General features: G+C 48.8%; 1 protein-coding gene across 2 annotated transcripts in view; it reads left to right on the top strand.

The window, feature by feature from the left end:
• Nucleotides 1–22,679, top strand: part of PLD1 (phospholipase D1) — a 67,167-nt gene that overhangs the window by 7,371 nt on the left and 37,117 nt on the right. For both annotated transcript variants that reach the window (XM_068405771.1, XM_068405770.1), the window contains exons 2-8: nucleotides 10,344–10,529; nucleotides 10,874–11,001; nucleotides 11,300–11,445; nucleotides 12,205–12,313; nucleotides 13,893–13,958; nucleotides 20,250–20,308; nucleotides 20,826–20,918. In XM_068405771.1, coding sequence (XP_068261872.1) covers nucleotides 10,376–10,529; nucleotides 10,874–11,001; nucleotides 11,300–11,445; nucleotides 12,205–12,313; nucleotides 13,893–13,958; nucleotides 20,250–20,308; nucleotides 20,826–20,918 — 755 coding nt within the window. In that variant the 5' untranslated portion in view covers nucleotides 10,344–10,375. The remainder of the gene's footprint in view (nucleotides 1–10,343; nucleotides 10,530–10,873; nucleotides 11,002–11,299; nucleotides 11,446–12,204; nucleotides 12,314–13,892; nucleotides 13,959–20,249; nucleotides 20,309–20,825; nucleotides 20,919–22,679) is intronic.

The following is a 22,679-nucleotide window of genomic DNA, read 5'->3' as shown; positions in this document are numbered from 1 at the left end:
CTGTTGTGATGCTGTGGAGGGTCCTACGGAGATCCCATGGCGGGTCTCCTTGGGAGAGGCTGATTTGCAAAGCCACCTGAAGCCCTCTGTAAAGTCTTGGGGACAAAGTCACCTTTGCCCTCTGAGCTCAGCTCACAGCTTCCCTTACCATTACCCCTGGGACTTCCCCAAGCCAACTGTTTTCTTCTTGTAAACTAGAAGTTCTCAAATATTTATTTTAGCTGGCCAGGGAGAAGGAAAATGCAGTTCTTGGGAGGCTTTAGCGTTATCCTAGATCCACACGCGAAGCTGTTCATGAACTGGTAGGAGATTCCTGGGTGTGACAGGGAGGCCGAGGGCTGGTGTTTGCCCGTGTCGGTGCTTGCTGTTGGCCGTGGCTGAGGACAAGCAGCTGCTTTTGGAAACGCAGAACAGGAGTGGGCATGTGCCCACCTGTCATCTCCTCCGGCACGTGTTGTTGCTGTCTCTTTGGGCATGATGCCTTGTTGTATGATGGGTGTGTGGCACTGGGTGTCCCTGCTTGGTGGCACTGGGTGTCCCTGCTTGGTGGCACTGGGTGTCCCTGCTTGGTGGCACTGGGTGTCCCTGCTTGGTGGTGGGAGCTGAGGCCATTGAGCGCTGTAGCTTCAGGGGTCGACTAAAGAATGGAAGTCAGATGAGGATGGAGACATCAAGTTCTTGTGGAGTTTTTCAGCCAGAATGCATGAAATGTCTTTAAAAGCATTGCTTAAAAAAAAAATAAAATCATTAGGGAGCTTCAGTTGGGAAAGGTGCTAAATCCAGGTTTGCAGGCAGGCGTACAGGAACATTTTGGGGTGATGCAAGTAGCTGCACCATGTCACAGGGCTTTGCACCACTGGCTCCAGCTTGTCCCTGCCCTGCGCAGGGACAGTGGGTGACAGTGCCCTCGGGGTGGTGCAGGGACCCATTTGGGATGCAGAGGCAACGGGCTGGTGGCCAAGGAACTGTGACATACCCTTGCTGGGACAGCTCAAGGTGCATGGTGTCCCCAAGGTGCCGCCGCTCCTCTTGCTCCCATGAACCTGACGTTCATCCCAGGCTTTGGGTTTACCAAAGTACATCCCTGATACTCTGCACATGCAGTAAGCAAACAGCTTGGCGGAGGTTAATGTCCAGCGTGCGTGGTGGCAGGGTTGATTCATCTCACTGGGAAGCATCAGGGACCGCACCGTGCAATCGCCTGCATGGCCCTGGGGGCTGCCCTGGTGGGTGGATGGGCAGCAGCCATCGGCACTGCATAGGGGTCCCAGCCGTGCACCCTGCACTTGGGGGGCTTTCTGTAAGAGGGACAAAAGCAGTGACAAAGTCTAGGTGGTGGTCACCCTGCAGTGGTTGTCCTTGAAGCTGGTGGTGCCCTGGGGAAGCCGCCCTGGGAGATGAGCCTGTACCTTGAACCCCTCAGGCCAGGGAGGGAGCTGGACTTGGCTGTTCTTGCACAGGAGCCCTCCAAGTCCTGCTCTGTGATGCTGCCTTCCTGCTCCATCGTGGCCTTCTGCTCATGCCAACTGTTTTTTTTTTTTTTCCCAATGAAAATTATTTGAGGAATTCCAAAAAAACAAAAAAAAAAAACCAAGACAACAGAAACAGCATTTTATTAAAGCAATAAGCTATTAGTAAAAGTACACGGTCTCAATCTGCTACTCCTTGTTGCTGTGATACCCACAGAAATTTCTCATTTCTTTGAGCAAGTCACATAAAGGGTCAACAAAAAGTTAGCACCTTCATCTGTTTTGCATGTGGGGTTTTTTTTACAGCAGGAGGAGAACAGAAAAAATCATGTTCCTGCCTAATGGAAACTTGGTGGTAAGCAGCAGGGTTGCAGGTGGAGCGAGGACGGTGACCTCCTGGCACGTACCTGTGCTCTCTGCCTTGATAGAGAGCGGGGAGCAGGGCTGGGGAGCGATGGCCGGGAGAGCCCGTTGCTGTCCCCCAGATCCCTCCCCAGGCGCGGGCTGCGATGCCTTCCCCGGGTTTAGCTTGGCTGGTGGGAGGTATGCGAAGGTCTGTAAGTGTTTGCATTTATCAGCTGCCACCTCAGCCCGCTGCGGGACGGGGGTGCCGGGCTGCCTTCCAGCGTGCCCGCTCGGCTCTGAGCCACCCGAATTCCCCACGGAAAAGCGGCTTGGCAGGTGGCGGTCGCTGGAGCAGACATGGCACCGGGAGACACCAGATAGTGTTGAGTGATGTACCGGACATCAGCTGCACGGACGTTTATACATTCAGATTGTGAAAATATGTCCTGTATTTATATGACGTATTCAACTATGTATAAGCGTGGCTGCAATGCTCACCATCCCGCGGGCACCGTGGTGGTCCTTGTCACCTCTGATCGTTGCGGAGATGGTTACTTCGAGTCCTTTGCATGAGCTATTGCCCTGGCAAGCTTCTGGGGTTTAGGATTTTATATAAAGCTTTTACGGCCAAGCTCTGCGTGTCTGCCAGCACGCTGAAGTGCTGCATCCTTTGGCCTTCCTACTGTTTATGCTCTTTGAAGCAGGTACTTTTTCCAGCCCCTCTTTTCCTTCAGCTCAAGACTCCCTTTGCCACACTCTGTTGCAGGGTTTGGGGGTGCTGAGATGGTGCCGATATCCGAGGTGGTGTGAAGCGCTTCCCTTCGCCCTCTGCAGCTGCAGCACCAGTGGGTCTCCGGGGGGTGGATAACCGGGTGCTGGAGGCTCTGGGCATCCCCTGTCCTGGCTGTCAAGGGTGTTAGGCGCAGTGCTTCTGGGTTTAGGGGTGCAGAGCGTGTGCCGTGACCACATCGGAGAGCAGAGGGTTCGCGGTGATCCAGGGGTTGGGCACAGCTCCCCAGGGGACGCACGGCCCGAGGTGCGAGGGCTGTACTTCAACACTCTTGCCTGTGCCCAAGGAATCCAAAACGTGGTGATGAATACCTACGTGGAGGGCCGACATTAATCACCGATAATTACCTAATGACCAGCTTCCCGGGGGAGGCTGCACTCCCCGGGGCAGCCCAGGAGTGGGGCCAGGACCACCAGCACATCGGCGTGAGATCAGCAGCTGATGCTCGTCTGTGGATGTTTATGTTTTTCCTTTCATGTCACTGTTCCATAAAGCAGATAAAACGAGTCCTTGGGAAGGGCCTGACGTTTAGGCTGGTCCTGTGTGGGGGGATAGACACAGCTCAGCGGGGTTTTCCGACTACAGCGGTGGGTTAGTCACCGTGCAGTGACGGCACTGCCTGCCGCGATGACCCGTGCCTTACCTCGTCCTTCCCCTTGACCTGCCTGGTTTTTCTGTTGCCTTTTCTCGAGCACGAATGCTGGGGGACAGATGCTGCAGGACCCAGGACGGGGGCAGAAGGGGCTCTGCCCCGGGACAGAGAGCACAGCAGGGACTCCCATAGATTTTTTTTCTTCTTTCCTGTTATTTCCAGGCAATCCCAGTCTCACAGCACCCCGTCCCCTATTGCAGACAGCCCATGTGGATTGCCATGACTGAACTTTTCCTCTGGGCAGGCTGGTGGCTTGGCAGCGAGCCTGACGTGGAAAGGGCTGTGGCAATCAATAAAGGAGGACTGTGCTGCAGTCGTTAAAGCGGAAAACGCTAATTGGTTCCTGCTTTTAGAGGTATTGCTATTAAATGTAGGAACTTCATGAGAATAATTATTTTGGAAACAGTGTTTTAAAATATTTTGGTTTTATCAGGATTGGGCCAAAGATAAGAAAATGAGGTCAGGATGACGTCTGAACATGATGTTTATTGTTAATTTGGCTTCATATTTCAGTTCTTCTCCAGCTCCAGATCTTTCCAGCATGGGAGCAATGCTTTGGTTCTTGTTCATGCGTTGCTTTGTGTGTTTTAAAAAATAAACCCTAATCCTCTTGCACTGTCCCTGTCATATGAGCATCCAGAAGGTCAGATTTTCAGGAGATGTCTCCATGTGCCGTGCTGGCCGCTCGCTCATCTGGCTAAATGGCTTCTATGTACTGAACCTAAGAGCAGGGTTAAGTTATTGCTGAGCATTTTTGAACCCCCTTGTCTTTAAATTTCGTATTTAGGGAATGTAAGATGCTCCCTGCTATCTACAAGAGCCCTTGGGTTTTGATTTAGTGGGGGAGGGTGTACTGAAAAATAAAATCAGAGCATGTCTTCTTCGCTTTGTATGGGTGTGTGGATTTCCTGGGCTGGGAAAGCAGGGTCCCCTTTGCAGGTGGGGACCCCGAGCCCAGGGGACATCTCCGGGCTGCTCGGTGAAGGTCTGACACCTGCCAAGGACTGTGGAAGGAAGGTGTGCCAAGGTGTAAATCTGGGGCTGGTGGCAAGCCTGGCTCCTCCTGAGGGGTGCAGATAAGTCCTTGAAAAGGCTCTTCTCAGCCGAGGGTATTTGTCCATGAAGGAGTGGTCCAAAGCTAATTTTAGGTTTAAAATGTGAGGAGTTGGGGAAATATTTACGTGGAAAAGCTTCATCACCACCAGGCATGGCAAACAGCTGTTGAGGGCATCGTGTGTAGGATTTCCTTGGCATCTCGTCTGGGCTGTCGGTGCCAGTACGGCACCCAGGCTCCTGGCAGCAGCAGGAGGAGAGGGAGTTCATGGCTCAAGTCGTTTGGGGGTTGTTTGGGGTTTTTTTTGTTTTTAATAACTCCATCTCGTTGCCCTGCTTTGGCCCGAGCCCGTCCGTTTCGCTCCACGCGGTCAGGGGGGCTCGCCTGGGTCCCACTACCAACGCTGCCTGTGGGACAAAGCCGTGTACGGGAACAGAGGTCGCTTGTCGCAGCCCTGGCCAAAAGGTCACTGTGCTGGGAGAGATGTCATGAGAACTGCAGTGAGGGTAATTTTCAGGGATTACAGTGTTTCTCGCCGTGGGGATGGGAGTTGATGCAGAGCATGAAATCCTGGGAGGCATTAGCAGGAAATGCCTGTTTTTATTGGATGTGTTTTCTCTTGCCTCCTCCCCACTTTCCCAAATGAAGGCTTTCTCGGTTTTGTAGCTCTGCGTGGTGCTCGTCAGCATCGTGACCTCGTTAAGGAGTAGTGATTAGCTGAGCTTGTTGCAGATCTGCCACAATACATGTAAGAGAATAAACTTGGGCTGAGCACATTTTAGGTAGCCTGTGCTATTACCAGCTGCGTGCGTTTTCGTGTCAGGACTTGAACGTCTTCAAAACACAGAACTGTTCATGAATATTTACTAAAATATGCATTTTCTACCTTCCGGTTTCCATGCCTTTAAAGCCATGCTTTTGTTGTCCTACGCAACAAGTAGAAAACCACTGTTTCTTTAGCGAAGGCTGAGATTGTCGTATGATCCCCTAAGTAATAACTTGGGGTTAAAGCATAACCAAAATGACAAGTAACATAAATAGATATTGGGTTTGCAAAGTTGCAGGATTGAGCTAGGGGTTTGCAATACATTCACAAGGGCTCAGGGAATGATATAGTTAACTTTGATTTTTATAGTCATTTTTCCTGTAGTTGAAACCTTGGTTCTTGGTGCAGTCACCATTTCCAATGTATGTATTTTAACTAGTTCAAGAGGTTTGGTGCCCGCGTGCTGTGCGGACAGCCAGGCAAAGGGAGGCAGAGGGCTTAAATTGTGTTTGGAAGAGGAAATGATTAATCTGCAAACTGGGCTGGATGAAGGTAGTGTCAGCAGTGTTTGGGGGGGGTTTTAGTATTTTTTTTTCCCTTTTTCATTTTTTTACCGTTTCCCTTTTCCCTTGTTTGTTCATTCTTTCCAAACTTGTCCTTTACTGCTGACTTTTTTCATTGGTTTCTCCTCCTTGCTGCTTTTGCCCAGGCAGACTTTGAGCCAGATACAACCAGAGCATTGCCTTCCCTCTGTCGATACACGGGTCACTGTGACAGCTCCCGGCTGCCCAAACAGCAGGGTCGGGTGCTGGGGGTCTCTGGGGGGACCTGGGGCTGCTGTTCCCCATCCCCTGCCCTGGAAAGTTCCATAAGGGCAACGCTGGGGACTCTGCAAACCCCTCCTTGGGCAGTCCCATGCCTTTGCCATTAGACAGGGTTTTTGTACCCAATCTCTGCTTTAAACCTGCAGTTCGGACCCATCTCTCTTGCCCACCCTGCTCACTACAGCCTTCTGCACACTTGCAGGCTGCTGTCATGGTTCCTCTGAGTCTCTTCCTTCTCTCCATCCTGACTCCGGGTTCTCACAGGTCAGGTGCTTTACATCTGACTCTTCCCGTCTCCTGCACCCTGTCTTCCTTTTTGGTTTGCAGGCAGTAGCCCTGTTTGTGCATCTTGGCACAGTTTTTACCTTTGTTTGGATTGCTGGTTCTTGACCAACTGAAACCCTGATCTTTCTTTTGGGGTTTTTTTTGGTTTTTTTTGGTTTTGTTTTTTTTGTTCTCTAACGAACTGCTGCTTATTTTCTATCCTGGCTGGCAACAGCCAAATACTGAAATGTAGCACTTGTTTCTAATAAATCTTATCCTATTATTCCCACCCTCCTGCAGTTTGCCACTCTCACTTGAGTTCTCTCCCTGTCCTTCACGTAATTGCAGGCTCCAAAGCTGGCAATATCAGCAGGTTTATAAGCCCGTTCTCCAGCCCATCGTTAGCGCAAGCAGTGAGTGGCACTGGACAGACAGGGCCTTCCTGGTGCAGCCCTTCTGTTTCGCTGCCGAACCACGGATAGCCGCGCTTGGCACGTGTTTGCAGCCAGCCTGTCGCAGATTAACCCTGGCACATTCCTCAGCTTGGCTATGGGAATGCAGGCAGCGTCCGTGTGGAAGCTCTGGCCCAGAGGTTAAATAGCTCTCACCGAGCAGAGCCGTATAAAGCAACGTGCAGGAGCTTTCGGAGGGATTGGCTCTAATCTCAGCGGGGGGAATCTTGCTGCTGGGACTGACTCGGGTCCAACTGCGCTCAGGCTCTGCTTTATCCCATGACTTGTCTGTGCCAGCTGTGAAACCAGCTCTAGCTTTAAAAAAAAAAAATTAAAAAATCCTGAGTTATGCAGCCCTGCTGTGGTCCTTGGCAAATAATTGTTGCGTACACTGGTTAATTGTTTACCCATTAACCGACTGCGTCAATTAATGTGACAAGAGGAGCCCGGCCGTACCTGGCACGGCGAGGAGGGCGGGAGGAGGGAGGATGCGCATCCTTTCTGTGTTGGCTCCTGTCCGTGCTCTGCCTCCAGCCCTGTCGATGTGGTATTTGTCTGCTGGTTTCCTTCGAGTGTAATTGCTGGCACGGCACATACAGAGTGTGTTCGGGCTTGTCTGCTCTTTGACCGTACAAACCTCTTCTTTTGGAAAGTGCATTAAGTTTCCATGAAGCAAGAGCATCTCTTCAGACTGAAAAAAAAACCCCAACAAACTGTGTTTTGTTTCTAAATGTGAATACAGACAGAAGAAATACAAAGCAAGATGCTGCTTTATTTCCAGCTAGAGATGGACAAAAAAATTCTTTGCATGGAGTGCCGAGTGGGAAATGAAATAGGATTTTATTGTATGCATTGGTGCAGAGCGGGGAAGTGGTGCTTCTGGTGTGGGGTGGCTCCGGGCTCCCCCCGCCACCCCTTGGGGTTATTTCGGAAAGCCTGATAGCGTGGCCTCCCTCCCAGGAGTGCTGTTGATTTATGCCTGCTTTCTAGGGAGAAAATCAAACATCCAAAGCTTGTCTGTATCTGGTGGAATGACTTCACTGCTACAGGAAAGCTGGAGAGGGTCTTTTTACAAGGGCATGGAGTGACAGGATGAGGGGGAACGGTTTAAACTGAAAGAGGGGAGATTTAGATTAGACATTAGGAAGAAATTCTTTCCTATGAGGGTGGTGAGACACTGGCCCAGGTTGCCCAGAGAAGCTGTGGCTGTCCCCTCCCTGGCAGGGTTCAAGACCAGGCTGGATGGGGCTTGGAGCAACCTGGTCTAGTGCAAGGTGTCCCTGCCCGTGGCAGGGGGGTAGAACTAGATGATCTTTAAGGTCCCTTCCAACCCAAACCAGTCTGTGGCTCTATGAAAATAAAAATGAACCTTATGAGTAATTAAATTCCCCTACAGTGTGTTGTTAGGAATAGGGAAAGTGTAAAGCTTCTGGCAGAGAGCACTGGCTGTCCATCGGACCATGGGGAGGGAGGTGTGGGGCAGTGCCAACGCCGAATCCCCATGGCAGGGAGGCTGGGCAGACTGGGCAGACTGGGCAGAGCGGTGGGTGATGTCAGCGGCTTGATCAGCTCACGTTTCGTCAGCAAGGATTAATGCCAATTCCTGTTCTGCCCTCCCCAGACAGAAGGGGAATGAGGTACCCGGGGTGTACACGTGTGGGGTTGTGTTTTATTCAGACTGATCTCTTGAAGTGACATGCTGGACCAGTGAGCCCCCGGTCTGGTCCTAAAGCCTTGGGTGCTGTGGTGGCATTCCCAGCCACCAGCACTCTCGGAGCTCTCGTTTCCACGATGAAGCTGTTGATTCTGCATTTGCTTTGGTATAAGGGAAGAGACTGACCCAGTTTTTCTTGATTCAAGTCTGTGTGCAAATGGATTTTTTTTTTTTCTCTGAAGGCAGCTGATTTTAACATGTTTTTGAGCTTACGTGATATCAGCCTTATGTAGTAGTGAAATTATTATGTACTTGTTTCAAGAGGAAACGATAATAAAGAATGTTCTTTCAAAAGCAGCTAAACACGTGAATTATTAAAATGTTAAATTATTTCCAAATTACGGCATATCCAGCTCTTTCTAAGGACCTCACTCAAGAATAATTGCACAGTGTTCTTTGCAGAATTTAACATCAGAAATGTCACACTTTTTTTTTCCTTTTTTTTTTTTTAAAAAAAAAAAAATCATTCTTTCACACAATCTAAGAGCTTCTATGGATATAAATGGGCATCCTTGTGCTGGCTTCTGTAAAATGTTGCTAGTTTGTCCCGTCCGTATTTTTTCAGCGTAGCTGTCAAACTGTGACATTTATTGCAGAGCAGAACAAAGACTGAAGGGGCTTTTTATCACGTAGCTGCCCAGGAGCTGGAGCTTGGCTGCATGCAGGGACCAGCAGCCGGGTCTGCAGCCCCACGGCGAGTTGCAGAGCCTGGAGGAGGAGGAGGAAGAAGCTTTGCAAATACTCATGAGCGCTGAAAGCTTGCGTCAGTGTTAGTGGACATGCCCAGGGAGGTGGTGGAGTCACCATCCCTGGAGGCGTTCAAAAAAATGTCTAGATGTGGCGCTTCAGGACACGGTTTAGCGGGCATGGTGGCATTGGGTCGATAGTTGGACTTAATGATCTTTTAGGTCTTTTCCAACCTTAACAATTCTATGATTCTATGATGATTTTTATTTATTTATTTAATTTTCTTCTTCCTTCCCTGGTTCTGTGCTGACTCAGGCTCTTGGCATGGGTGGGTGGGCATACGGGTGGGAAGTGCTGTAGCTGTCAGTGCCCAAACATCTCCAAGTGCCGCTGCCTGACCACCCTGAGCGGGTGACAGCCTTCCCACGCCCGCTGTCCCCATTGTGTAAGGGCAGTGGGATGGTCCCCTGCAGCCCCTGGGGCTGTATAAGGCATGCGAGCTCCCTGGGGGCTGTTGGAGGGGTGAGGACGAGCTGCAGCACCCCCCTGTGTTGCTCCCAGGCTTTCTGTGGGCATTGGGGTGCCCCGACCCTGCTTGTGGCTGTGACTTTTGAGCCTTCTGAGAGGATGGAGCTGTGGGAGAGCAGGAGACACTCAGATACCATGGGTGCTCATGTAAGGTGCTTAGAAATAGAGGAAACCTTAATAATGCCAGGAATTTATATCACTAGTTCAATCAAAGGAAGAACACTTAAGAAAAACACCTCCTGATTTTCTGAGTGAGCTTTTGCTCTGTGCAGCCCAACCTGGGAAGCAGCGTCATGTGAATTAGGTCTAGGATTTGGCCAGGCATTAGTATGGTTTGTGCTTTTTCTGGTGCATTGTCGTGAATACAGAGATTGCTGAGATGACCAGGCGAGTTGATGCAGAAGCTTCCTTGCTTCCCCTTTGAAATCAATGTGTGAAGGTACTCCTAAGCCACAACCAACCCCCTGCAGGTTTTTGTAGCTGGAACATGAAATATTATGCATTTTCCATTTTAAAGTACAACCAGAGTGTACCAATCTGATGGGCACTGGCATCAGGGGAAATTGCCTTTTGTAGTCTGAAGCTACCTTTGATTTCTCACTGCTCCGGGCAGTGGTTTGCTGTAGCTGCAGGGCTGGGTGTTTTGCATCGGGTGTGTAGGATGGGGATAGTTGGAATGAATGCGGGTACAGGGCTGGAGGGAAGACGTGGCCACGTGCTGCTGGGGCTTTCCCTGGGCCCCGCTGTGCCGGTGTGGCAGAGGGGGTGATGACAGCCCTGCTCCTTCCTCCTCCCCAGCCCCCCGTGGCTCCGGCGTGTGGGTCCCTGAGATGTCACTGAGAACTGAAAGCCATGCAGCTACATCGACGCTGAAGAAGATCGCTGCAGACATGAGCAACATCATCGAGAGCCTGGACACCAGGGAGCTCCACTTCGAGGGGGAGGAGGTTGACTCGGAGGTGCTAAATGACCCAAAAGGTGCCGGTGAGTTAACAGCCATGTGTTCTCACCCCGCGTCCCACCTGGATTTATGTCCGATAATCTGTTGACAGATAAGGTACAACCTCAGCGGCTTTACCAAGCCCAGCTGTTAGGCCCTGTTTTAGGACCAGGAGGCATTACTCTTGGCGCTTGAGCTCTTCAAGACAAGTCCCTTCTGTGAAAGGTTGTCTTTAAGCTCCCTTAAATAAAACCTGGTATATTTTTAGTGGAATTACTGCTGCTGTGTAAATGCTCTCACGTTAAAGTATTGCAACTATCTACCGGCTTTCATGCCCTCGTTGGTGGTTACAAGGCTGTTGAGCTAACAGGGTTTGTGGTCCTTCCAGCGTGCATTCCCTTCTCTGCCATTTATCACACCCGTGGGTTCAAAGAGCCGGGCACGCAGACGTACCTCACGGGATGTCCTGTTCGAGTGCGGGTGTTGGAAGTTGAACGCTTTACTTCCACGAAGAAGGTCAGAACTTGCAGAAATTTCATTTCATTTCTGTAGAACTGTATTAAAATGCTGTTTGCAGATTACTTGTTTACGGATGCTTGTTCATGAGCTGAGGAAGCAGGAATGCCTGTGTCTCGGAAAAACACTCAAGACAGAAGGTTTCCTGTCTGTGTACGAAACCGAATAAAGTAGAACAAGAAATTGTGAGACAAAATGATCCTTAAGTAAAATTGAATGAGGGTTCTTTAGATGAGCAGCTGTGGGAAAATGACTGACTTCAAAGCAGCAGCCCTTGCAGTGGTGGTGTCCTCCGCAGGTACCAAGCCCCAATGTTTACACCATCGAGCTGACCCACGGAGAGTTCACCTGGCAGGTGAAAAGGAAGTTCAAGCATTTCCAGGAGTTTCACAGGGAGCTGCTGCGGTACAAAGCCTTCGTGCGCATCCCTATCCCTACCAGGAGGTGAGTGTGCAGCCCTGTGGACGTGGTGGGCTTTGGGAATACATGATTTTCTTTTCTCTTTTAATAGTGTATCGGTGTGGCTTCACCAATCCCATTTCTTTGCTGTAAGGAGGAGGATTTAGTTCAGTCTCTACATATTCAGCAGCTATAACCTAAGTGGTGCAAGCATCTCCCTGCTGACTCAGAAAGCATGTTGAGTCCCAGGTTATCAACTGCTGAGCTGAATTTGCCTTGAAATTGGGGAACGGTTATGCTAATGCTAATGGAAATCACTGGTGTCATGGCGCTTTCTGCCAGCATGGGCTGCATGCAGGGGGCATGGGGGTCCCTGGCATGAGTGGTCAGCCCTGCCTGGGATGGCCTTGGTGCTCAGGGTGGCTGGAAGCGTATGGGGAAAGATAAGAGAAGTGGGAAGAGAAGTGGTGTGGGTCATCAGGAGCCTCCTCATGTGGAGGAATGTGGGAGCATAATGCCCTTAAAAACAGGGTTTAGGCTCCCTTTCATTGAAAGGGCAAAAGGGGACCCTGGAAAATCAAACTCTGATGTTTCTGTACTGTATTTTTGTTTGTGAACCAGTTGGAGCACACTGGCTTCTTAAGTGAATCCACACTTGTTTTTTTTTGCTTTCCTGCCCACCCATCTCTCAGTTTTTAAGAGTTTGGGTGGGAAAAATAAAAGCATCACAGAAGGGTTACGTATTGAGGCATGCACGCACTCACAGCGCTGAGACTCGACATTGGGGTTTGTTTTTCCTTCCAGTCACACGGTGAGAAGACAATCCATCAAAAGGGGAGAAGCGAGGCAGATGCCGAGCCTGCCGCACACCGCGGAGAGCACGGTGCGGGAAGAGCACTTCTCTAGCAGGAGGGTAAGCGCCCGGCTCGGTCTGCGGGGGTTGAGGGATGCTCCGGGGGGGCTTCTGAGGCGCGGAGTTGCCAGGCAGGTTGCTTCCAAAGCCACACGCTATCAAAGCCCTTGTTTTATTACCATTAAAGTCTTTTGCTTGACAAACTTAGGCTTTGACAAGTCCAGCTTTAAGGCCAAATTCTCCTCCATGCAAAGAGGAGGATGCTGCTCCCAGGGTTCATACGGGCGAAGTTTCCCTCTGCCATTGAGGAAAACCACGATGCCTGGAGCAGCAGTTCCCCTCCTCCCACCTGCTCCAATTTAAAGATAGAAGAGGCAGTTCACAGAGTCAAGTTGCGTGGTGGAGGCAGCCCCGTGGCCGTCAAAATCTGAGAGATTTCAGTCCTGTCCCCCTCTGAAAGAGGAGATGACAGGCAGGCTCTTGATGCCGAAATGGGTAATTTTAGCCGAGGCACACGTGTTCTGTGTAATTTCATCAGACGTTAACAGATGGGCCCCTCTATGAAGAGGGTGGATGTCTTCCTACCTCTTCAGTGCAGCTTCGCTGTTTGCAAGAAAAAAAAAAAAAAAAGAGTCTGTAACAGCCCCGTGTTTGTTCACCCTGTGCTTATCATTCTCTTTCTGCCGCTCACCCCCTCCCTGGGCTTTCTGCCATTGAAGCCTCGAGTCCCAACAGGTTGTGTCTTGTGGCTGTGCAGTGCAGATAACCCTCCCTGCTGTACACGGCTTCAATGCTGTGTGGGAAGTTTCAGGAGAGAGATGTTGGTCTAAAAGAGGAAGAAAAATGTTTTCTAGATCCTTTTTTTTCTTTCCCTCTTGGCTTCCTTGTGGGAATCCCACAGTTTTCACCATGGGGATGTATACCCCGGCTGCCCACCTGGGTAGCTCAGGGCTGAGATGCTGACGCTGAGAAGGACGAAGGTCCCAATGGCATTCGTTTCTTTTTCGTTTGTTTTGTGTCCTGTAGGACTCTGCCCGGTTTTCCACGCCCAAACAGCTTAATCTCTTCTTTGCCCAGTTACCATGAGGATGGGAAGAGATTATTTCTCCTGTAATGGTTTCTCCTCTTCCCCTCTCCTGGCAGGGGAGGACAGGCTCTCCAGGGACCGGTGGCCTGGCCACTGCCCTCTCCATGGCTCTGGGACAGGGCAGCATGGCCAGCGTGCTCCTCACCCTGTGAACCTGGTGTTTTGGCTAAACAGGCTCTCTTGGCTGCGTCTGAGGCTATGTTTTCTCACGAAGCTAATTCATGTGGGTCAGAAAGAGCAGGGACTGATTTTGTATTTAAAATTGTTCTGAAACTTGGGCTCAGTCAAGAAAATTGACCTCTGAAATGACAGCACCAAGCAACAGGTCAGCTGGCGGAAGGTACCTGTGAATAGTAAACACCCTGTGATCAAACTGTGTATGCTGCTGAGCTATAATCTTCCATGAGCACATAATAATGTATTTATTTATCCATTCAAGCTGAAAAGTGTGTCTGATTTCTTGATTGCTTCCTAATCCCCAACAGTCGGATTGTGTTTTTTTTAATTGAAAATTCCTGCATCTTATCTAAAGTGTCAATGTTTTAATTGTAGAAACAGCTGGAAGACTACTTAACAAAGATTCTAAAAATGCCGATGTACAGGAACTACCATGGAACAGTAAGTAGAAATTAGTTTGCTTAAATGCCTAAAGAATATTCACTTTACTAATGTTGAATTCATTGGAAGAAGACATGCAGCTTATATAAGAAACATTTTACAGCTGTTTTGCGAGCATTTTGGCTTAGTGGATTTCTCCAACGTGGATGTGATATGATTAAAACCAGAGAAACAGTGAATGGCTCACCCTTGGAGGTCACTGTTATAACACAGTGGTAACCTCCTCAGGGTGGTCCAGCCCAGACAGCTGATTGTACATGTACGAGGTAGTGGGTTTCTGCTTAATTCTGAGGAGTGTTTAAGATGTAAGTTGAAGTTTTAAATACTTAAACAATTGGAGTCCAAACCACACCCCTTCAGTCTGGACTTTGTGTGTGGTCCTGGGTGCAAATTTGTCTTGGGTTCCTATTCTGTGCAATTTCACTGGACTTCGGTGATGTTGAGTTTGTGTGAGTGATACCCATTCGCCTCTGCAGGTATTTTTGACACTTCCAAAGGGAGATGGTAATTGGCTTATTTCTGCAAGTCGATAGTCTTTTTGAAATGAGGAGAAATGTCAAATCCAGCTTCAGGCTTATTTTAAGCAAAAATATTTCCTTTGAAAGCCATCCTCGAATGTTTCTTCAGTAGTCCTCACCTGTCAGCTGCAGCTGTAACATCTCCCTGGGATGGTAATTTATTTCCGCTTTTTTTGGCTGCTTAATGACTGTGTTACTCCATCTTTTGTATTAGCAGCAAACCCTGATGTATGCATTGAGTAGCTGTAGAGCTTAGTGACATTTCTCAACAATGATAACTGGGAACACTTGGTTTTCAAACAAGGCAGAAATGTAGACTAAACTTAGGGTATCTGTGGCAGCCAGTTCTTCTCTTTGACTTTTATTGTTGTTGTTTGGTAGGAATTCTGCTCTTTTGCAAGATTTCAGTTGTGTAGAGGTGTTGGGCAGCTCGTAGCTGGATGTAATGCCTGAAAGCAGTGTGTGCTCTTGTTGCAGAGCTCAGTGTGTTGAGCTTGTTACGTGGGACAAAGTGCTCATCCAGCATTGGCCAGCGTGCTTTGGGTTGGCCAACGTGCTTTGGGTTGCAAGAAGTCTTCAGATCTGGGCTGAGAGGAACTGTGTTTCTTGGAGTGCTGCTTTTGGGGACAGGCTGTGGAGCTTAAGTCCACTGCAGTCAAGGTCTGTGTTAGTCTGCATGTGGCAAATAGTCATCTTTTGTTCCAGAGGCAAGATTGGGATACTTGGCAATTTTGATCAGCAGCAGCAGTAGCAAAGCGGGGGAGAGTTAATTTACGGTGCGGATCTGTCTTGTTACTCTTAGGCAGGCATTGCTTTTTTCAAATATTTTGGAGCATTTCTGCTCCTGTAGGAACGTGGGTGATATTTTGACCAGGCTGTGGTTCAAGGCAGGCTGCTACGGTGGGGGCCAGGCAAGGAGATGAGGAGTCCTGCCTTGTCCGGGCAGCTGTGGGGTGCTCCCCTCCTCCTGCGCTGAATCGCCCTTCTGTCCCCAGCCCCCGGAGCCAGATGTCACTTTCCACATAAATTCTCAGTTTGTTGTTGGCTTTTGCTGGATTTGGCCGCAGCGAAGCGTTCAGCGAGGGCTTTGCTGTTAATGGCAGTGCTGCCAAGTGCAGCGGGGTCCTGCCTGCGATGCTGGAAGAAAACACAGGGAGAAAAATGTTTCCTTTAAAAAAAACACCAAAACAACCCCCACCATTCGCAGACTAGAGACTAAAGTGAAGGTTTCTGGCATTTTCCTTGGAACTGTATTTGTTCTCCTTACAGCAAAATGAGGGCTTTGCTCTTCCTGTGGTTGAGAAGTCTTTTGCCTGGACACTGACAAATGCTGGAACTGTCTTAATCTTGGAGCACGTTTTGACCCCTGTGTGTTCCTCTCATCAAGTCTGTGCACTGAGGTGTTTTTTAAAATCCTGAATTCTTTGTAAAGTCAGACATGGAGTTGCAATGACAAGCTGCGGCCTGCCTGATGTGTAACCCTTGGTCCTTGTGAAGAGCCTGCTTGGGTCAATCGCATCACAGTGGAGACGTTTTTACATCTGACTGCACAATTTAATTAATTTGCTTTTTTACTTATTTTATTTTGCATTTGTGGTTAATTTATTATTTGCCAGTGAGAGGGTCACCACTTTATACGCTGTCTCGAGGACGTGCCGTGCGCTGGGAGAGTCAAGCGTGCATGTCGAGCTTGTAGCAGTTTTGCAGACCTGAAGTCCCCGGTGGGTTGAGGATCAGGTCCACGGTGACCACATGACATTGTAGAGGTTGTATATCTCTAGCCTTTCTAGGTGACACTCCTCCAGGCTGCAGAAATAGAACCTAGTGAAGCATCATCATTTAGAGATGTACCAAGTGTCCCTTGCTTTGGCTGGGTAGCTCTGAATGATAAAGTTCTCACATTTCCCTTAATTTCTCAGCATTCATAGTAACAGAATATTTTGTGTGAAGTTCACAAATAGGTTGGTAGATGCATTGTGTTTTGTGATCAGACCCCAGACTTCATAGCCTGTCATTACTTTACTTTTTTTTCCTTTTGGCTATGTGACTTATGATTAAATCTCAGGTCTTCTAGTCCTTTCCAAAACCTTTTTATAGTACCTCTGGGCTGAAGTGCTTCAAGACAATTACTGTTAAAATGAATGTTGTGGGAATCTCAATGTGTTAATTGTTTATACTTTTTTCTGGGAAATGGAAATCAGGGGAATATAGCGCAAAAACATTAGGAAACAGAGCCCATGGGCTTGATTGTGTTCCATATAAAACTTTTATTAATTGGACTTTTGTATCATTTTTTGTCTGAACTGCAGTAGTTGAAAGGTGCCTAAGCAAAATAAAAAATAAGATTTGGTTGAACCAAAGCATGTGCATCTAACATTTTGCATGAGCTTCAGTAAGTGAGCGTAACAACCCCACCTTAAGTGAAAGCACTACCATGTAAGAACAACTCAGATACGTGAGAGCCGCTGCTGTTTGGCCTCTGATAAGGCACTTGGATCTGCAGACCATTGCAAAGGTCCCTGCCCAACCCTTCAGTATTTTTAGTTATTGCACTTGAACTGTAGCTCATTCCATATTTTTTAAAATTTGCGTTTAGTATAAGCCATTTTTTGTATATAACAAACAGTTGGCATCTTGTTGCTGAGCGATATTATTCTGAACAGTGGTGTAATTTCATTTTATTGCCAGCCCCAGCTGCTAGTCAACTCTTTATGGGTTTTTTAACCCACTAAATTAAAAACAAGAGTTGAAATGGAAGCACAGTGTGGAGCTGCTGAATTCTTTGGGAAATGCAGATGCTCTATGAAATTTTCGCTTACATAAATCACGCGTGCTCAACATGGCTGGCAGAACGGGACGGTTTAAGACGGCGGCTCGTGCACCTTGCAGCTGGTTCTCCACCTTTCGTAGCTTGTCTTTCTGCAGCTGATCTCTCCCGTCTGGGCTTGAGTTTTTTGTTGCTGTTTTTTTTCTTTTTATTGCTACAACAATGTCATTGAAACTGCATTCTCTAGGCCTGTATCTCATACTTCAAATATTCTGCTGCGGATCGCTCTGAAACCAGAGCAGGATGCCGGCTCCCCGGGCAGGCAGCTGGGCAGCGCAGGAATTCGTGTGTGAAGGAGATGAAAGCGTCTCGCTGCTCCATGATCCCCTCTCGGTTTTTCTGTGAATGGCGAGCACCTTGGACGAAAGGCACTGTAACAGTAAAATTAGCTAATGCAGCAATAATAATAATGATCATAGAATCATAGAATCGTTTTGGTTGGAAAGGACCTTTCAGATCATCAAGTCCAACCATTAACCTAGGACTGCCAAGCCCACCACTAAACCATGTCCCTAAGCACCATTTGATCAGATATTTTCCACTGTGCTGAGGAATTTTCCTTCTAACTGGTGGAATTTATTTATGATTTTTAACAAACCAATGCTCTTAATTGGTGCTACTTGATCAATGTGTTGGATGGGCTTCTGTCACTGTCGTAGTCGTTTCAAAGACTCCTTGGCTGAAGAGCGAGCTGCTGCGCTGCTAGTCTTTCTTTCATTTTTATGTAGCAGTAGTTGTGTTTCTGCAAGTAATTTTTCCTCCTGGTTTTTTTTTTTCTTTTTGCTTCTTCGAGGACAATTATTTCTCTGCATGCGGTGCTCCTCGACTTGCTGCCAGCTTTTTGGTCACAGCCAACATTGTCAAAGGGTTTGGACATTTGTGTGCGTTGGGTTTTGTGTGCCCAATGTGAGAGAGAAAATCTGGGTTTCTGCTTCATCTGATGGGAAATGCCAGCCATTTTCTGAAGAAATGAAAATGGTGTCCAAGGCAAAGAACTGGCCTGAAACTTTTCTTGGGACCTCTGATAAGAGCTTGTAGGGTACACGGGGTTTTCAGGTCCTTTCCATCCCGTTCTGAGTGTCACTGCAGAAACTCCTGAGACGTTCATAGGTCACCGCTGGTGCTTTTCCAGAACACGCAGTGAGAGCGGTGGTAGCAAGATTGTTAGTAAAAGCATGGAATAACTTGTTCTAGCCGCTTTCTGAAAACAGGCTGAAATCACCCCAAAATGGGGACATTAAATTTGCCTCTACTGAATAGCAGTTACTTTATGTCCTTGAGCTACTCAGAGGAGAACAAGAGATCCTTTGTTCTTCTCTGTGGCCTTATTGATGTAAGAAGTTTGGGAAGGTCCCAGGAGCAGCAGAGCGTGAGGAGGAGGAAGGATCTTCTGTCCTACTGCTGCTTCTGTGGGGCAGAAATGATGGTGTTGGGAAGGGAACCTGAGCTGATCTCACCATAACTGCAAGATAGACTTTTGCCCCACACTTACAGATATGCTTTGTTGTACTTAGTGTGTGAAAATGTCTCTGAGACTTGTGGGTCCAGCCATGTAATTCCTGTGCCAAATTGGGTTTTGCCGATGAGGGCCCTGAGGTTGGTTTGCCAAAGAGCAGGTGACAGCAGCTGCCTTGGAGGAGAGCCCTTCGCTGGGTGCTGGCACCTGAGCTGCTGCGGGGCATGGGTGGGCAGGGCCTGAAGCTGGCCCCGAGGCTGTCTCAAGTCCTGACTGCGGTCGGGAGCATGGGTTGAGTCCTGGGCTTCGGTCCCAGCAGGCTTGGTTGCCAAAACGTGTGGTTAGAGGGTTCCCTCCGGCTTGCTGCCTGACCAAAGGGGAGAGCAGTTCCTGCCCTCACCCTGCCCTCACACCTTTCTGCACTTGGGCAGTTTTATGCAATAGTAAATTAAAAGTGGGTGCAGACACGCCTCTGCCGTGCAAAGCAGCTCCTTTGCAGGGCTGCTCCTGCCCAAGCCCTGTCCTGCACGGGACACCCAGGGCAGGCATTTCTCCCTGCTAATGGGGCCCAGGGCTAATAACCATCAGACTGTCAGGAATGTCCCGCTGCGCCAAGAAAAGCCTGATCGGTCGAATCATCCGGTGTCCTATTTTTAGAGGTGAACGTAATCGTGCTGTGCTTTCTCACCAGCTTTGCTTGTCGTTACGTTCCTCTGCTACCTCTGCTGAAGCGGGAGGAGCTGCGAGGAGGCAGGTTGCTTGAATTGGAGATTTGCTGGTAAATTTGATAGCATGGCACGTGGGTTTCCCAGACGGCGCCTGCCACAGGGCTCTGTCGGGGCTGACCCTGCTGCACGTGACCTGGCAGAAGTCATGGAGAGCATGCTTGGTCTTGGTCTCCTCCTGCCCCACTGTGGCTTTTCTGTGGATTTTTGGCTCCCAGGGTCAGGATGGGGCAGGTGTGTGTGCAGTGCTCAGTGGGAGCGACCTGCTGCAACGATCTTGGAGGATGCTTGTGGGTTGAGGGGCTGAACCCCCATGTGGTGTGTGTCCATGGGGTAGGGGACTCAAAGCGAATAGGTTGCTCCCAGCCCTGGGTATGTCTGCTCATTCCCTTTCCAGCCTTTCTATGGGGGTCACTGGAGGAAGGAGAGGATTCAAGCAGCCAGCCAGGTTCACACAGACCCCCAAACAGTGTCAAACTTGAGTCCTTGTTTCAGCCAGTGATTCAGGAGGGAGGATACTGGTGGGTCCCTAATGATACATTTGATCTTGATTGTCCTGGTTGCGTGAAATGTGTTTTCCAAAGCACATTTAAAATAAACAAGTGAACAAACAAGAAACCCAACCAAACTACTTTTCTTGGTCTTCTTGAAGATGCTATAGAATCTCTGTAGGTTCTGTCTTTATGACAAGTCACTTCGATGAAGCAAAGTATTTTGTGGATTTCAGAGTACAAAAGATGGGGGAATCTTTTTTTCTTTCCCTAGATGGACTTCATTGGAGTAAGTCAGCTGTCATTCATCCACGACCTGGGACCAAAGGGCATGTGAGTTGTGAGCTGTGTCTTTGTGAGAAGAGCGCCGCTTTATAAATAAATATTGTTCAGATTGATGTTTTTTTCTTTCTTGCCAATAACTGATTGGGGAGTATTTTGCCATCTGGATATAAAAATGTATTAATGTTCAGACAGAGACACCAGAACTTTGGGAAATAGTCTTGGAGGTGGGCTCCTTTGTGAGACGTGGGCTGCAGCTCATCAGCTGGCTCGTAGGATTTCTCCCCTTCCCTCCCCACAACCTGTTGACCCGCTTGTTCTGGTTGTGCTGTAAAACAGGACCCTGCATTTCTTAAATCTGCGGGATTTCCTTTTGCGGGGTTATTTTTGCCCTTTTTTCCAGCTTTCAGGGCAGTGGCGCAGAGGCTGCTCGGGCATGGCTGGAGGCACCAGGAGCCATCCCTGGGCACAGGGGCTGGGGGGTTCAGCAAGCATCCTCCACCCGAGAGCCCCCCTGCACCTCCAGGAGGGCCGTGCCACTGTCCTGACCGCGTTTCTGTCCTTGCAGAGAAGGGTTGATCATGAAGCGCTCGGGGGGCCATCGCATACCTGGCCTGAACTGCTGCGGCCAAGGAAGGATGTGCTACCGATGGTCCAAAAGGTACTGCTGGGGCGGGCGAAGGCAGCGATGCTGTGTGCTCCTCATGCACACATACAAAAATCCTCATGTGTTTTTTTTTTCCCTCCCCAAAAGTCTTTAGGGCGATTCTTGCTTTCTTACAAAAGCGATGGATTTTCAGGTCAAAAAGGTCCATAGGCTATTCCCCCCTCACCCTCCTGTGTGGAGGATGGTGGGTTATTTTTCTTCTACTTTGGAGTTCATAGAAGGGACACGTTGCTCCAGAGGAAAATTGGGATTTCCTACAGCCCTGAGCAGGCAGAAACGTCAATAATCCCTGGTCTGTGCCCAGCTTTCCCTGCTGCGGGAGCGCCCGGGGGCTCTGTGCCTTTGGGAGGGGACGTGGCTGGTGACACTGCCCTGGCCAGATTTCAGCTGTTTTTCTGAGCTTCCCTTCCTCAATTTACAAAAAGAAAATCGATTAATTGAGACGCTATCTGGGCTGCTTTGGAGCTGGATTAAATCGGACGTGACCCGCAGCAGTAAGGAACTCTGTTTAGTGCAATTAACCTTGGAGTTAAATACGTCACCTTTTCCTTATTGCTACACATGCTTCAGTGCCTGTGTTTCCATGGGAGTTTTCACAAGTCACCCCGTTCCCATGTCCCTTCCCACTGCAGGCAGATGTAACTTGCTGTCCCTATCTCTTTACCTTCAGTGTTGGATCTTGGTGCATCCTGGGGCTGCAGCGCAGGGAGGCTTGTGCTGCACAGGAGCATGTGTGTTACCAGCTTGCACCCAAAAACGCAAGGGGAATTTCCTGGAGCTTGCTCTTCCCTGGGCAAATCTTTCCTTTTGAAAATCTAAATAGCACATATCTGCCTTCTAGCAACAATTTCTTGGTCCTTACGAGCTTCCTCAAGCATTACCTACCTTTGGATTTCATCATCGCCAGTGGGTTGTGGTTAGTTTATCTTAAAAATTTCTGTGTTCCAACAAAATCTTTCTGCATTTACGTGAAGAAAATGTCCTTTTTCTTAAAGTAATCTTAGAGAAGATATCTGTAATGAGTACACGAGGAGATGAGGATTTGACCTTCTTCCAGGTCAAATCATTAAATTATCTCCAATTCTTTTTTTCTCTTTTAAGGAAAAAAATCGCCTTGTCCTGTTGACACCCCTCATTTAACTCTTCCCTATGTTGTGCAGAGCTCAAGCTTTAGGGGCGACAGTAGCATGTTCAGCTCCACTATGGATCTCCTTTTTCTTTAGAGCCTAAAAAGGAGATGGCTGGGAGAAGTGTTTGAGTGGGATTGCGTGCAGAGTAACAAAAGAGGGGCACCGAATCCCCACCACAGCCGGCTGGGACTGACAGCAGGTGTATCAATAAATAAGCAGATAACAGTAGTATTTCCCAGAGAGGGTTATTTAAGTGAAGGATTTTAGGACATGTCAAGCTCAGGGCAGACTCTGGCCATCCTTCTCCCACAGCAACTTCGCTGTAGGCATTGTGGGTTTGTACCTCAAATTCATTTCACTTATTGTAGTAGGTTGGGTGTGTTGTGGCCATGGGGGCTGTGGAAAGGAGGACAGTGGGCTGGTGCCGTGGATGGGCACGGGCAGGACCTCTCAGGCATGGAGAGCTGCCTGGGAAGAACAGAAGCGGGAACGCTTGGAAGTGTACCCCATGGGGTGTTTGGGAGTGAAATGATGGGCTAAATAGGGAGGGGAGGTATTTTTAGCACCAAAGGAGAGGTGATGCTGGGATAACTCTTTCAGGGCCCTGAAAGAAAAGAAAAATTAT

The sequence above is a fragment of the Nyctibius grandis genome, chromosome 8 (assembly GCF_013368605.1).
Source record: "Nyctibius grandis isolate bNycGra1 chromosome 8, bNycGra1.pri, whole genome shotgun sequence".
Classification (NCBI taxonomy): domain Eukaryota; kingdom Metazoa; phylum Chordata; class Aves; order Nyctibiiformes; family Nyctibiidae; genus Nyctibius; species Nyctibius grandis.
Note: the sequence above shows the minus strand (reverse complement) of the source record. Positions and strands in the feature narration are given on the sequence as shown.